The sequence below is a fragment of the Pipistrellus kuhlii genome, unplaced genomic scaffold (assembly GCF_014108245.1).
Source record: "Pipistrellus kuhlii isolate mPipKuh1 unplaced genomic scaffold, mPipKuh1.p scaffold_m20_p_2, whole genome shotgun sequence".
Classification (NCBI taxonomy): domain Eukaryota; kingdom Metazoa; phylum Chordata; class Mammalia; order Chiroptera; family Vespertilionidae; genus Pipistrellus; species Pipistrellus kuhlii.
The window spans coordinates 153998413-154014412 of NW_023425515.1; the positions used below are offsets into that span (position 1 = coordinate 153998413).

The 16000-nt window shown below is 33.6% G+C and overlaps 1 protein-coding gene across 16 annotated transcripts in view; it reads left to right on the top strand.

The window, feature by feature from the left end:
- DOCK7 (dedicator of cytokinesis 7) overlaps positions 1–16000 on the top strand; it is a 163560-nt gene that overhangs the window by 89452 nt on the left and 58108 nt on the right. For 7 of the 16 annotated variants that reach the window (XM_036448238.2, XM_036448240.2, XM_036448239.2 and 4 more), the window contains 8 exons: positions 2596–2827; positions 4265–4429; positions 6101–6270; positions 10005–10097; positions 11274–11363; positions 12290–12385; positions 14075–14215; positions 14539–14652. In XM_036448238.2, coding sequence (XP_036304131.1) covers positions 2596–2827; positions 4265–4429; positions 6101–6270; positions 10005–10097; positions 11274–11363; positions 12290–12385; positions 14075–14215; positions 14539–14652 — 1101 coding nt within the window. The remainder of the gene's footprint in view (positions 1–2595; positions 2828–4264; positions 4430–6100; positions 6271–10004; positions 10098–11273; positions 11364–12289; positions 12386–14074; positions 14216–14538; positions 14653–16000) is intronic. The other 9 variants (XM_036448245.2, XM_036448248.2, XM_036448247.2 and 6 more) reach the window with 3 other exon arrangements.

Sequence of the window (16000 nt, forward strand, 5' to 3'; positions counted from 1 at the left end):
CCATGTGTGTTTGCATGTACATACATATACTTAACGTAATATGCATTTGTTTATTGGTTCTTTTTCCCATTAGACTATAAACTTCATGAGGTCAGGGATGTCATTACCTGTCAAGAAAAGAGACTTTCCTACCTTACAATAGGGAGAAATGTAAAAATAATTACAATACAATAAAATATATACTATGTTAGACATATGAACTAAATCAAGTACAGAGGAGTTGTCTGTTTTGCTGGGAACTGAGGTGTTTCACTGATAAGTAGGCATTTGCCATACAGAGAAAGGTGGACAACTCAGAAGATAAAAACGACGTTCAACTGGCAAAGAGACAGTAATCTGTTTAAGGACGGGCAGGCAATGTAAAGTGCATGGGAAATTGTGTTAGATAAAGATGGAAGACCAGGCTGGTAACAGATTATGACGGAATTTGAATCCTTTACAGTTTGGAGTCCAGGTAGATGGTGATTTCTGACCTAAATATAGGAAACATGAGAGAAGTAAATTTGGGAGCACATTAAGGGGAAGCAATTGTGAAACTACAGTGAATTTATTTTTTATCTTGTTGAGTTTGACATGCCTATGCAATTTAGATGACAATGTCCTATAGGCACCTGTAGTTTGTTTGCTGTTCAGGATTGGAGATAATAGAGTAAATAGGTAGTTGGGTATAGATGGAGCTGAGAGCAATCCTGTCTAATAAAAGAGTAATATGCAAATTAACCATCACTTTGCTACACTCACAAGCCATGCCCATCAGCCAATTGGGAGTGAGTATGCAAACTAACCAAAACAAGATAGCTGTGGCCACGGAGCAAGCAGGAGGCTTGGGTTTTTCTGGCAATGGAGGAAGCCAAGCTTTCTGCACACCCTGGCTGGCCTAGGCCTCCACTAAAGGCTACAAAGTTTCAATTATAGAAGATAAATAAATCCCAGCAAAAATGGCTGCAGCCATGGAGCAAGCAGGAGGCTTAGTTCCGCTCCAGGCTACAAAGTTTCAATTGTAGAAGATAAATAAACCCCAGATACCAGGGCCTCTGCTTGGGTGACCGGAGGGCATGGCCGGCCTGCAAACCACCACAGGCCCCTCGCCCAAGCTGCCACACACCCCAAGGGAACCCCCACCTTGATCTGGGACACCCTTCAGGGCAAACCAGCCAGCCCCCACCCATACACCAGGCCTCTATCCTATCTAATAAAAAAGTAATACACAAATTGACCATCACTCCAACACACAAGATGGCTGCCCCTATGTGGGTAAAGATCCTACCCCCATGTGGACAGAAGATGGCCTCCACAAGATGGCCAGCAGGGGAGAGCAGTTGGGAGGCACCAGGCCTGTAAGGGAGGGCAGTTTGGGGCGATCAAGCCTGCAGGGGATGGCAGTTCAGGGTGACCAGGCCAGCATAGGAGGGATGTTGGAGGTGACCGAGCCTGCAAGGAAGGGCAGTTGGGGAGGACCCAGACTTGCAGTAGAGAGCAGTTGGGGGAGAGTAGGGGAACAAGGCTGAAGGGGAGGGCAGTTTGGGTGGTACCAGGCCTTCAGGCGAGGGCAGTTATGGGTGATCAGGCCTGCAGAGGAGGGCAATTAGGGGCAAAAAGACTGGTAGGGAAGCAGTTAGGCATCAATCAGGCTGGCAGCGGATTGGTTTGGGGGTGATCAGACTAGAAGTGATTAGGGGCAATCAGGAAAGCAGTTGGGAGACAGCAGTCCTGGATTGTGAGAAGGATGTCTGACTGCCCATTTGGCCTGATTCTAACAGGATTGGGCCTAATCAGGGAGTCAGACATCCCTTGAGGGGTCCCATATTGAAGAGGTTGCAGGCTGGGCTAAGGACCACACAAATTTTATGCACTAGGCATCTAGTAAATTAGTAATGGGTACAGATAATCTACTAACAAATCTTATCATTATAATTGAGCTCTAAAACAATAAGGCAGACTCACTGGGGAAAATATTCTGAATAAGTATCAATATATTTCTTGAGTAATTAGTAGTATTTGAAGTGGATACTTTATAATAATAAGTGAAAATATAGGGTGGGGCAAAAGTAGATTTACAATTGTAAATACACAAAACACAAGTGTTTTTTCTTGTTCTATTATTTATTATTGTATTTTTAAAATGTTTTTTTTTTTTTTTTTTTTTTTTTTCCAGAAAGGGAGGAAGAGGGAGAGAAACATCAATAATGAATCATTGTTCAGCTGCCTCTTGCATGCCCCCTATTGGGGATAAAGTCCAGAACCCGGGGCATTTTCCCTGATGGGGTATCCACCTGTGACCTCCTGATTCATAGGTCGACGTTCAGCTGGCCGGGCTATTGCTATTTTTTATATTAACAACTATAGACCTACTTATGCAGATTTTATATTAACCCACTGTGGATTTAGTGTTCAATTGGAAACAATGTTTATATATACTGCTATGTATTTTTTGTATTATTAGTTAATAAGAGATTTTTTTTTTAGTGTTTTATAGTTTGAAGAATTTATAGAGCTATACTTGCTTAATGCTTTTTTATTGTTTTTTTTATTAAGATATTATATGTGTACATATCTTTACATTTGCTTAGTGCTTTTGTTCATTCTTTGTTTTAGGATCCTTATCTTGACAAGTTTTTTGCTCTGGTCAATGCTCTGGATGAACACATGTTCCCTGTCCGAATTGGAGACATGCGAATCATGGAAAATAACTTAGAAAATGAATTGAAGAGCAGTATTTCAGCATTGAATTTATCTCAGTTGGAACCAGTGGTCCGATTTCTTCATCTTCTGCTTGATAAACTGATACTTTTAGTTGTTAGACCTCCAGTCATTGCTGGCCAAATAGGTAATTTACTTTTTTGGGGGGAATCATAGCATTTATAATTTGGTATTTCTAACTTTTGCAAAGTAGAACCATGATTCCTGTTTGTTATTTATTGGGTTGTTTGTCATTCTTTTATAGAGTTATATGAGTTGGAAATTAACCCCTTATCAGATTTATCATTGACAAATATGTTCTCCCATACAGTGGGTCCCCTTGTCATTTTGGTGCTGGTTTCTTTGCTGTACAGAAGTATCTGAGACTCTATTGCTTAAGATGGCTGTTTGGTTTACCTATTTATTCAATGTGATACCAGTATTTCTTAGTTTTGGGGGGGAAAAATTTTTTTTGGTAAATATATTTTATTGGTTTTTTACAGAGAGGAAGAGAGAGGGATAGAGAGAAACATCGATGAGAGAGAAATCTCAACCAGCTGCCTCCTGCACACCCCTTACTGGGATGTGCCCACAATCAAGGTACATGCCCTTGATCAGAATTGAACCTGGGACCCCACTGAGCCAAACTGGTCAGGGCGTAAAATTCTTCTTACATACTCAATTGAATATCATATAAAATGCTGTATAGTCTTACCTCAACCTGGTTTTCTAGTCTTTCCCCCTCCTAATCTAATATATAAAAGGCCAGTGGCTGTAATGCTGGAATGACCAAATGACCGGTCACCAGGAGGTGCATTGATGGGTCCCATGGTGCGGTGGGACTCTAGGTCTCATGCTATTTTGCACGCTGAGCCTCTAGCCTTTTATAAATTCACTCATTTCTATCAAGTTGCTTGTTCACTATTTTCTTTTCTTATTATATTGGTATTTTTAATAATCTACTTTCATTGTTACTTTTATTTTTTAAAAACAAAAGTTACATGCTCATTGTGTGCTATATAGGTTAGTGTGGTGAAAGCTTGGGAGGGGCAGGTGCAAACTGGAGAAGTTCAGTAGAACAAAAATCAAAGGAGACAGCTGTAGTACTTTCAACAATAAAGGTAAGTTTTTAAAAAATGAAATATTAAATGAATAAAAAGAATTTACTTCTCCAAGATAGATTTTTTTTTTCCATAAGTGCTTTGCATTGTTTATAAAATTTAGGTACCTGTGGGATGAAGTTTTGTTTTTGACTAAACAAACCCATACAATTTTTATGTTAAATTAGTAAAAAAAAAAAAATTTCCATTTTGTTTAGAAAAGTAATTTGGTTTATCTAATATAAGAAAATCTTTAATATCAACATCAAATTGTTTAATCACTGTGTGGTATACCTGAAACTAATATATTATTGTATGTCAACTGTAATTGAAAAATAAATTTTGAAAATAAACATCAAATATCTTTATACAATTACTATGTGTAATCACTATACTTAATGTATATAGAGATGACAAAACCTTGACCTTTTTGGAAGTTATAGTCTAAAAAATTAATGCAAAAATATTTTTCTTCTTCTTAAAAGTTAATCTAGGTCAAGCATCTTTTGAAGCGATGTCATCAATTATAAATCGGCTTCACAAAAATCTGGATGGAAGTCATGACCAGCACGGCAGGAACAGTCTTCTTGCATCATATATCTATTATGTTTTTCGCTTACCAAATACTTCCCCTAATTCACCATCACCAGGTATTTTATTCTTTTTATCATGAACAGCAAATATTTATTGAATGCCTACTAAGTGGCATACACTATTCTAAGTGCTGGAGTAAAATAAATGTTACACTTTAAAGCACCATTATTTACACAGCTTCCTTTAGTAGATCTTGGTTGAATTAATTCTTGGGAATGAGCCCTGAAAATAACTTTTTGTCATTGGAAGCATTTTATTTCCTGTTAAGATAAAGAGAATATTTATTTGTCATTGGAGTCCTATTGGACTTTAAAGAAGAAATAACCCTGATAACCGTGTGAAACCTATAATAATATAAAAGATTATTTTCTAGAAAAGTTCTGATTTCTCCATTATTAATAAAGTCATATAACTTTTCAGAATACTAGAGCCCAAAGTAGCTATTTGTTTTTCATGATGGTGGTGGAGGTGATGGATGTATCTTAATTTGAATAACTCATTAGATGTTCAGTTAGTTGATGAATATATCATATATATCTCTCAACTTGCTCATATATTTGTCTGTGTGAATCATAATTTATCACTAGTGATAATGGTAAGTGCCCTTTCCAGCAATTGACAAGGTTAAGATTAATAATGGTGAAAATTAATTATGGCATTCATTATGAAAACTAAGGATAATAGTACATGAATTTTAGCTCCTTGTTTTTCTTAATTGCAAAAGTAGTAGTAATTGACTCATATCACATATGATTCATAATTTCCTCTCTTGGTTTTTAAAATTATAGTATTTGAGGCTCCAAGTATGGAAGTGATTGTGGACTATATATAATACTCCTCCATTTACTCTTTCATTCAGTATCTGTTAGAATACCACAGATTATGCAAAACATTTTTATATGCTGATGTGAAAGACAAATAAATAGTTGACAGGTATTTGTTATTTGCAAATATGACATTCAGAAAGATTTCTTTAAATAAGAAAAATGGAGATAAATTATGAATACAGTCGCTGGGTATATTTATGTTCATGGAACATGGTTGAATAATGGTGTCAGACCTGATTTTAGATGAAAAGGGTTCTTTTATATAAGGTGGGCTTTCTTTAAGGTTTTTTATATGGATATCACACAGGTGCCATTTTGTTATAGTTCAGATTGTCACTGATGAAGATAGAGGAGTAAAGCATAATCTCTTGAAAGAGATTATGACAGTAAATTGGCTGTCCCTCTATTGATTGTATCAAGGGACAAAGCAAGGAAGGACAGAGGAAAAAGAAGAGACACAAACTGAAGCATTTTGGGTTTTAGATACAATGTGTGTACCTAGATAATGTATGTGAGTGTTTTCTATTTTGTTGTATTGTACACATAATCTATAATCATAGAAACATTGAAGAGAGGGGGTGAGGGCATATATGGGAGTGGGATGGGAGGGCAATGATAAAATATGTACAATATAATACCTTAATAATAAAATGAAAAAAAAAGAAACATTGAAAAGAATTGTATTTATAATTCATACGATATTGCCAACTGCTGTGAAATAGAATATCTTAGTGTATTTATTATTAAGTCTAGACTTTTTCTTATTTATAGTATTTTTGATTCAGAAACAAAAGCATTTCATGGTCTTGGTGAAATTCTGTAAAGTGACAGATTAATTTCATGTCCTTTCTTGACTAATTTTCTTTGTATAATTATCTGCTGTTTTATATTCAACTCTAGGTCCTGGGGGTTTAGGAGGATCAGTGCATTATGCCACAATGGCTAGATCTGCTGTGAGACCTGCAAGCCTTAATTTAAATCGTTCTCGGAGCCTTAGTAACAGTAATCCAGATATATCTGGGACTCCCACGTCACCAGATGATGAAGTACGGTCAATCATCGGCAGTAAGGTAAACTGAAGATATGCGCCTGTAAATTTGATTTTCAGTTCATGAACAAATGAGAAATGTCCAAATGTTTTAATTTATTTTGAATTTTTAAATGTATTTGAGTTAATAACAAACATTTCCATTTTGCCAGTAAACACTATGTGTTTTGTGTTTCTGTTAAATATGCTTGCTATTGCAAACTGGTTTGTGCCTTCTGCTAAAAAAAAAAATCTGCCAAATTCTAAAATTTGTCCAGGATGACCAATCATATATTATTCACTTTTGTCTGCCTTTCATCATGTGAAAAATGATTTTTATATAGAATTAGAACAGATTTATGTGACTGCTGGGTAGAAGGACTATATCATCAGTGATACAAAATTTTAAGTCCTTCTCCAAAAGAATCTAGATTGGTAATTGAGCTACATTTCTTATGAAAAACTCTATGTAAGATGCACCAGGATTAAAATTATATGATTTATTTAATGATGGTTAATGATTACTCCAGATAATAAGGGAGATGCCAGCTAATCTAAGATCTAGCTATATATTTTTTAAAACATTAATCTTTATTACCCAAAGAAATATGCTTAAGGAACAAATAGTTAATTCCCTTTTTATATTTAAAGTACAAAAATATTTCAGAGTTTAAACAAGCTGGACAAAAGAACAGTAAGTCCAAGAAATCACGTCATGTGTTTTGACCAAACCATTGCAAATGTAAATACATTTCCTATTGGAAAAGAGGAAGATGTTATTTTTATGGAATCATAGCAACTTTTATTTGGCATTTCATAATAATGATATGAGAAGGAATTAATAAGCATGTTCTAGGGTCTGTGTTTAACACTTAGTCTGAACTATAATGGAATATATTTAAGATTTGGGTTGGTTAGGTGAAATACTTGAATACTGACAAAAAAAATCAGAATTACTTATATCTATTCATATAGTTACAGAAATTTTACATTTTCAGAATAATTATGCATCCTTCATTGTAAAATAACTTTTAAAAATATTTTTATTTATATCAGAGAGAAAGGGAGTGGGAGAGATAGAAACATCAGTGATGAGAGAGAATCATTGATTGGCTGCCTCTTGCATACCCCTTACGAAATATAGAGCCTGCAACGGGGCATGTGCTCTTGACCAGAATCAAACCCGGGACCTTGAATCCACAGGCCAACACTCTGTCCATTGAGCCAAACTGGCTAGGGCATAAAATAACTTTTAAACAATTTATAAGTAATTTCTCACAGATCAAAAATACATTTTTTAGCCTTACCCCACATACTTTCCGTGTTTAGGAAAAATACTCAAGTTCTTTACATATTTGTTAATAATACTTAGCATTATTTACATATTTATAAAACACAATACTTTGTAGAATGAATCTGATTTGTTAATTATAATCAATTCTTCTATAAACTATAGACACCATTTTCTTTAAGGCTATACTTTTAAAATGTCTGTTTCTATAAGATTTGCATTATGCCTCATTTAGTATGATTCTAGAGTTTTCTTTCATATGATGTATTTGATAACTTACAACATCTAAGATTTAGAACAAGATTTACATATATTGGAATGATTAGTTGCTTTTTTTTCAAGTAGTTTATAAAATGGGACCTATGACATAAACTTACTTTTGATTATATAAAATGATAAACATCAACTTTTGAGCAAGCCATCATAAAATGGGAAGTTTTTTATGATAATACAGTCTTGTATGAATTTTTATTTAAATGCTTTTTATGTTTTCTCTTTGTTGTAAAATTTTTGCTAACTCTCTTTATTTTGGAGTATCCTTTAGTCATAATTCCTTATAATTGTATATAATTTTATTTTATTGAAAAATTGTAAGGAAGCTTGAAGTTTATTTATAGCTGCTTTTCATTTAGTCTGATTTTATTGGTTTAGATATTAAGTAACTCTTCTTTAATGATTTTGCCTTTCACTTTGCCTCAGCCATGGTCATAACCTAGATCTTCTCGTTACCAATAACTTTAATCCTCTTAATCTCAATTTCATGAATTTTGTTCTTTAACCATTAAGGGTTAATTTTCTCTTCAGTACCCCCTTTCTAACAATTTCTTTATTTCTCTTCAACCTCCAATTACTTGATTCAGTGACCTTTGTACTGTGTATTACCCCCCTAATATTATTTCTTTCAATTTAGCCAGCTAAAATATCATAATCACTTTAATTATGCCCATTATATCAAACCTCAATTCCCTTACCCTTCTCTCACTTCATTTTACTTGCTTAACCAAACCTCAAACCATAGTTCAACCCAGTTGACTTCCTTTGCCTTGTCACTACCTCTGCCACTGAATAAGACTTGAGAAATACCATGATAGCTGGTCTCAATTGAAATTAAAGACCATAAACCTCTGAGCCCTAATGTTATCAAGCAATTATATATATTTCTGTATTTCCTTTACCTTCCCATTCTCCCAGAAAATGTTTCATTCCACTTTTTGTTACCTCAAGCCTCATAAAAGCTCCTCACTAACCCTCCTTCTGACTTTATCTTCTATTTCATTGTGAAAATTGAAGCCATCAGAAGAAAACTTCAGTAAACTTTTATCATTGCATCTGCTGATTACCATCTATTATTACTGAATTCTTAATACTGTGTTGTAGATGACTATCCATTTCCCTAGGTGATACTGTCTACAGAATTGCTTAACATTGTGACTACTCTAGTCTTTTACTTGTTCTTCCTTTGATGTTTTCTGATATTTTAAGTCAGTTTCTCTTGGTTTGTCTTCATAAATCTTACTCCAACAATCCTTTAAAAACTTGTTATAACTTGCTCCAGTTCTGTTAGCAGATTCCCAGGCCCAGATTGCTGGGTCAGGATTTTTGGGAGTAGGGCCTAGAATCTGATTTTACAAACCTTCTCAATTAATTATAATCATCAGTCAGGTTTAAGACATTGAACTAAAGCCCCAGTTTTCTTCACCTGGGATCATAATGACCCCTTTTAGAGACAGATAGACATAATTCACTTCTGGTCATACACATTAGTAACATATTTAACTTTAAATTATTGATTGTAATAATGAAGATAATAATTACTATAAATAGCTCCAGAATGTTTTTTCTTAATGTATATAGTAGCTCATTAGATTTAATTATAGTAAGTACAATAAAACTGAGCACAACCCCAAATTTACCATTATTTTTAAGAAGGAACAAATATTAGGCATTAAAAAAAATTTTTTCTACTTAATTTCTCCTATCAGTCCCTAAAAGAAAATAAGAAGCAGGATCAAATAGAATTATCGAGTATTACTGCACAAAAGTTTTCAGTGATGACATATGGAATGAAATTAAATTCTTTTAAAAAAGAATGGAGTGTTTTTTCTTCTTCTTCTTTTTTTTTTTTGAGACCTTAGTTATGTTCATAGTAAATTAACTGTTGCTAACTCATACTGTCTTTAAAGAAAATGGGAGGGGGGTGCTGTGGGAATTTTAGTTGTTGGTACTTCAAGGTGATCCCTTTACATAAAAAGAAATCACCTTTAAATGGTGTTCTTCATGGTCTTGGTGATTTTTAAAAATGTATGTAATAAGTTAACTTTGGTAAACTAATAATACTCTGTAGGTGCCTAAAATTTTTGGTTGCTTTAACAGTACTAATTTAAAAAATGTTTGCATTGGAAATTCTGGATTTCTTTAAGAATAATTTACAGCATGCCACATGTAATATTTCTTTCCTTTCCAACTGCTTTCTATTATATGCTTAGGGTTTAGATCGCTCCAATTCCTGGGTTAACACTGGTGGTCCAAAAGCTGCCCCATGGGGATCCAACCCCAGTCCAAGTGCAGAATCAACACAGGTGGTGTTTATATTAGAGGTTTCTTTATTGGCTGCTGATGTTTCCCTCTAGAACATTACTTTTTAGTATATACTATGATTTCAGTGGCTTGCTTTTTTAATTATTAAAAAGTGTGTATTTTTGTTTACTTAGCACATTTTTCAACTACTATGCATGAATACCACCAGTTGCACCAGTATTGTTCTGCTTTCCTGTTTTCTTCTCCCTCCCTCCTTATACACTCTGTCATTATATCAGTTCCTGTTGCTTATGCGATTGATGACTTTGATAACGGTTTCTACTTTAGGGGTAGCGTATCTTCAGTAGGAATTTTTAAATATTTTGAGTGGAAAAACCTGACAGTTTTCCATTTGCTTTTGGTTTAAAGTGTAGCTATTGTATCGTTTAGCATTTACTATCTTGTTGTTTTTTTCATGATCAGTAAAAATACTGATAATAAAGCAGAAATTAAATGTGAACAGTATACAGTATGCTTCCCATCCTATAAGATTAAATACCAGAAGCAAAATACTTTCTCAATTTGTGCTGTGTTGCAAAGTATGAAATATATTATAACTTAGTTGAATTAGGTTTTGCTGACTTAAGTCTAATTGCTTGATGGCTTATACTGCATGATACCTTCAAATATACTTCTCATCTGTTTATTGATTTTGGAGGAAAATGTTTTTGTTCTTGTAGGAACAATTTAATTATATTTTAATATCAGAATTGACTTATATTTCATGTAGTATATGGTAAGCCTGAATACTATTTTTGATAATACTGGAAAGTGAAAGAAATCATTCTAAACTTTTATAATTTTTTATTGAATATAAAAGTTTGGTGGGTTTTTTTTTTTTGTCTGAGATCAGTTGAGAAGTATGTTTTTACATTTTCTTACTAGTTATGTGCATGTGTATAGGTCACACAAATAAAAATTTCATTCTTTGCAGCACTCTGAATTTATATATTTATTAAAATATTCATCTTTTTAAGACTAAAAATTTTAGAAGTCATTTTGATATTCCTAAGGCATTAAAAAACTTATAATGGTAAAAATGAGATGAGCAATAAAATAGATGGTTTCTGAAACCACAATAAAACACTATTTAAAAAATTCTATGTATTCCTTGAGCTGCAAAGTCATCCACAGCAGACTTTAATGTTATCTCGTCATCATTCATCTTCACTCCATAGGCTATGGATCGAAGTTGTAATCGTATGTCTTCGCACACAGAGACGTCAAGTTTCTTACAAACATTAACGGGACGCTTACCAACTAAAAAGGTAGATTCATATGAAGACAATCCATATAGAGGGAAAATAATTTCAGCAATTAAATAGATACAAGATTTATTTACCTAATCAATATGAGATGTTGCAGAATTTCCATTGCATTTTAAAACACAGTTGAGCAAGTTCTGCTTGTCTGATGCCTTTTGGGGCATGCCTTCCCAGTGTAGGCTCTTTTACATTATTTTAATGTGCATCTTTAGGTCTGGCTGCTTGTGGACTTCAGTGAATTGAAATTTGATCATCAAATTTTAGTGCCAAAAAATGTATCAACTCTTAATTCTGTTTCTGTAACTGCTTCTGTTTTGTGTTTTAAATCTCCAGGAAAAGGAAGATGAGTTAGAAAAATTATCACTCTTAGTAAGATATGTTGATTTGCTTCCCTTATGCACAGTTTTGTTAGTTTTATACACTACTTTGCAAATGCTTTGTATGCATATCCATTGCAAGGCAGGATATTTCTGCCGTTTTTATAAAAAGACTTTCAGTACCTGAAAACTTGAAAATTAATGTCAAAGTTTAAATTTTTTAAAGGTATTTCCTAAGTTGTACCAGCAAAGTTCATTAATGTATTTGCATATGTTGAAATATGTATGTAAGGCACAAACAAAATTTTATTTGCAATTTTGAGTTTTTGGTCTAGTTTCTATTTGCAGGTACAATTTAGGAGGCTATTTCCCACCTAAAAATTACATTTTGCCACAAGATAACATGTAATTTTTCCAGCTATTCAACATGCCACTGTCTTACATGTATAAATAGCCGTTTCGTTAATGGGTGTCCTCACTGCATCATTGAATGGTTCACATGCCTTATTTTGCTTATTCTCATTATATCTTCATTTGCAGTTGCATTATTATTTGGTTTGTGTTATTAACAGACTTGACTTTGGTAATAACTTTGGATTTACTTCTGGATAGCTTTTTCACGAGGAGCTGGCTTTGCAGTGGGTGGTTTGCAGTGGCAGCGTTCGGGAGGCAGCTTTGCAGCAGGCCTGGTTCTTTTTTGAGTTAATGGTGAGCAAAATAAACACATTTTTTAAATATTGTTTTCCTTAGTGAACACTTTTGTGTTAGCTCATTATTTTATACTAGAAATCTTTTTCTGTTGTCTTACAGTTTTACATGTTCCTGCAAGACAAAATTACATATATTATATCCCTAAATAAACATTGTGAACACTCAGCACAATTTAGTTGAAATGATAAAGTTTATTTTAGTTAAAGCCAATTAAAAAACTTCTTTGTTTCATTCAATAAATAATATTAAAAACAAAGGAATCAATTAGGAGCTTAATATTTATGCACACACATCATTGTTTATTGCTTTTGTGTATATATGTATTATCGGATGTGTGCATTGTGTTAGCACTGTCTCCATGGGCTAAATATTACCAAGGCACAGAGAAATTAAGTAACTTTTAAATATACACTGCTTATAGATAGCAGAACTGTTTTTCAAGCACTAGGGATCTTTCTCTTCAGCCTCTAGAAAGTTGAAATCAATGAAACTTTTTCTTCTGGAAAAGCAGTATGTAAAAAATAAATAAGAAACAAAGGAAATCAGAAAGATAGAAAAGAAACACAAAAGGAGCTTCTAGAGTACATCATAGGGTCAGTCTCAGCATCGAATGTTACATATATTGAGAATATAAAGCCATTTCTTCACCAAATAAGTGTAAAGGGACCATCCATAAATGATAGGTAACTCATTTTTTCCCTAGAAAATAAGCACCACATTTGTAATTCATGTACTTTTAATATAAGTTCAAAATTATAATTTGACTTATTTTTTGATAGTTGTAAATGTATGTTCAGATTTCTTATATATAAATTAGTCAAAAGTTTATAGTTTAAGACTTAGATCTGCTATTTACTAAATGTAGAATTTTGGCTTCAATTTCCCTAAATCTAAAATATTTCTTACCATTATCACATGGGGATAAGAATCTATACCCCAAAAACATTTTATCAACTTGAATCACTTTGTTATTGCTTACCTAATATTTAGGTAAAATATTTAGTTATTCATATTTAATATACATCCACCATTTGTTAGGTACGAGAGGCACTACAGTGAAGTCCAGGTTCCTAATCTCTCAAAGCTCACAGGGATAAGAAATGGCAAAATTGTTGAGTCTTGGAAAGATTTAATTTAAAACAGTTTTAAGGAGTGCTATATTTGTTTTCTTTTGCATACATACACTTTTTAAAAAAATATATTTTATTGATTTTTTTACAGTGAAGAAGGGAGAGAGAGAGCTAGAAACATCGATGAGAGAGTAACATCGATCAGCTGCCCTTGCACACCCCCTACCGGGGATGTGCCCGCAACCAAGGTACATACCCTTGACCGGAATTGAACCCGGGACCTTTCAGTCCGCAGACCGACGCTCTACCACTGAGCCAAACCGGTTTCGGCACATACACTTTTTTCCCCTATTCACAGCCAGGGTAATTTTATGAAGATGATCCTGTGATTGGATTGCATTTTTTTTTTTTTTTTTTTTTTTTTTTTTTTTTACATTTCTTTGGAATATACAAAATGTTATAGTGAACTTTCCAAAATATTTGAGGAGCTAAAAATCTTTCAGCTTTGTAATAAATCACGTTTTATATTGAAACAAATAGCCCTACTGTTTAGAGTCTTTATAATGATTAATTGCATCTGTAAGAAATTAAACTAATGGCTTATTTATTTTTTCAGGTGAAGAGCATGGTGCATCATTTATACTTTAATGATAAACTAAATGCAGCAAGAAAATCTCGTTTTCCAGAGCGTTTCATGGATGACATTGCTGCTCTTGTCAGTACAATTGCCAGTGATATAGTTTCTCGATTTCAGAAGGTAATGATGACTTTTTAAAAAATATATTTTTTAAGCCGAAACCGGTTTGGCTCAATGCATAGAGTGTCAGCCTGTGGACTGAAAGGTCCCAGGTTCAATTCCAGTCAAGGGCATGTACCTTGGTTGCGGGCACATCCCCAGTAGGGGGTGTGCAAGAGACACCTGATTGATGATTTTCTCTCATCGATGTTTCTAACTCTCTATCCCTCTCTCTTCCTCTCTGTGAAAACTCAATAAATATATTTTAAATAAATAAATATTTTTCAAGCTCACAATAAACTCTCATACCTTTATTTGTTTTTGCTTTTGATTTCATTTCATAGGATGCAGAAATGGTTGAAAGACTCAACACAAGTCTTGCATTCTTTCTCAATGATCTGTTGTCTGTTATGGACAGAGGATTTGTCTTTAGCCTTATAAAGAACTTCTATAAACAGGTAATTCATAATTAGTAATAATTAGTAGTCAAATAACCTAAATACAGTGTTTGCTCTTTTTTCAGCCAGAGCTAAGAGACCTTCATATACATGCATATATTAATACTGTTTTTAATAGCATAGTTTTATTAGTAAGCAAAAGTAAGTTACATTTGTTAGAACGCAAGACTGTAGCAAGCTGATATCAGTAAAACTGGCTTTTGCTTGGGTTACACTGGCCCATTCTGGAGCACACCACCAGGTAAAGCAGCCCAGAGATTTCATTCAAAAATAATGTTTATACTAAATGAAGAACTAACTGCATTTTTTGTGTCTTCATTGATATTTAAAGTAGCTGCATTTTGCTATGTATTCTTCCTAACACAGCCTTGAAGTTTAGAATTGTAGACAAATGTTTACCCAAGTCCCAAATGTCATTCATTTTGTTCTTATTAATCTAAAAGCAGTCTGGAACTTTTCCACAAACAGCTGATTCTCTTTTTAAATTTTTATCAACTTATTAGTGAAATCTAACTTTTGAAAAAATTAGTATTGGACCCAACGGGCAGTTTTGCTAGTGAGCTAGTAACTCATCCTAAAGATCCCTTTTAAAGAAGTTCTTAAAATATGTAGACCTCTGGGTCCCATCTCAGTGTTATTGAGGAGTTTGAATCCTGATGGTGGGCGTAGGGAGTGAGGGACATGGTGCTTGTGAAGCACTTCCGAGCTGGTCCACAAATTAGATTTTGGGAACTACTGGGTAAGAATGCTATTTGGCAGTGAAATATTTAGGCTTTTGAAGATCTGTTCTATTGGATGCCTTTACTGTATGTTTCTTTTATTAGAGAAGTTAAAACTGTGTGTGGACACTGACCCACTTATAATTATTTGCTATAGTATGTATTATTTTTACTCTATCTTAAAATTTTCATGTTCTGCTGCTTCCAAAATCTTTTCCTGTCTTTATTCATCAAGTATTAACCTCCTACATTTGCTGAACATTGAACTAGGTCCTAGGGTTGCTAAAGTTATTAAGTCTGTTCATATATGTCCTCAAGTAATTTATGGTATTGCTGGGGAAATAGGCAAATAGATCATTATAAATATAGGTTAACACAAAGTATTGTAAAAAGAATGAATACTTCTTTTATGAAGTTAATTTGGTGGTGTATTTTTTTCTCATAAAGTATATCTTTGAAAAGCAGAATATTAATGCTATATTAGAAACAAGAATGTGGCTTAGTCTTAGCCAGTTAGCCTATCAGTGGAATTCTACAATAAATCTTGTAGTTCAAAATTTTGTATTTTAACAGTAATTTTAGAGACAGCTGATACTATTACTTAAATCACAAAAAACAAAGCTGCCCAC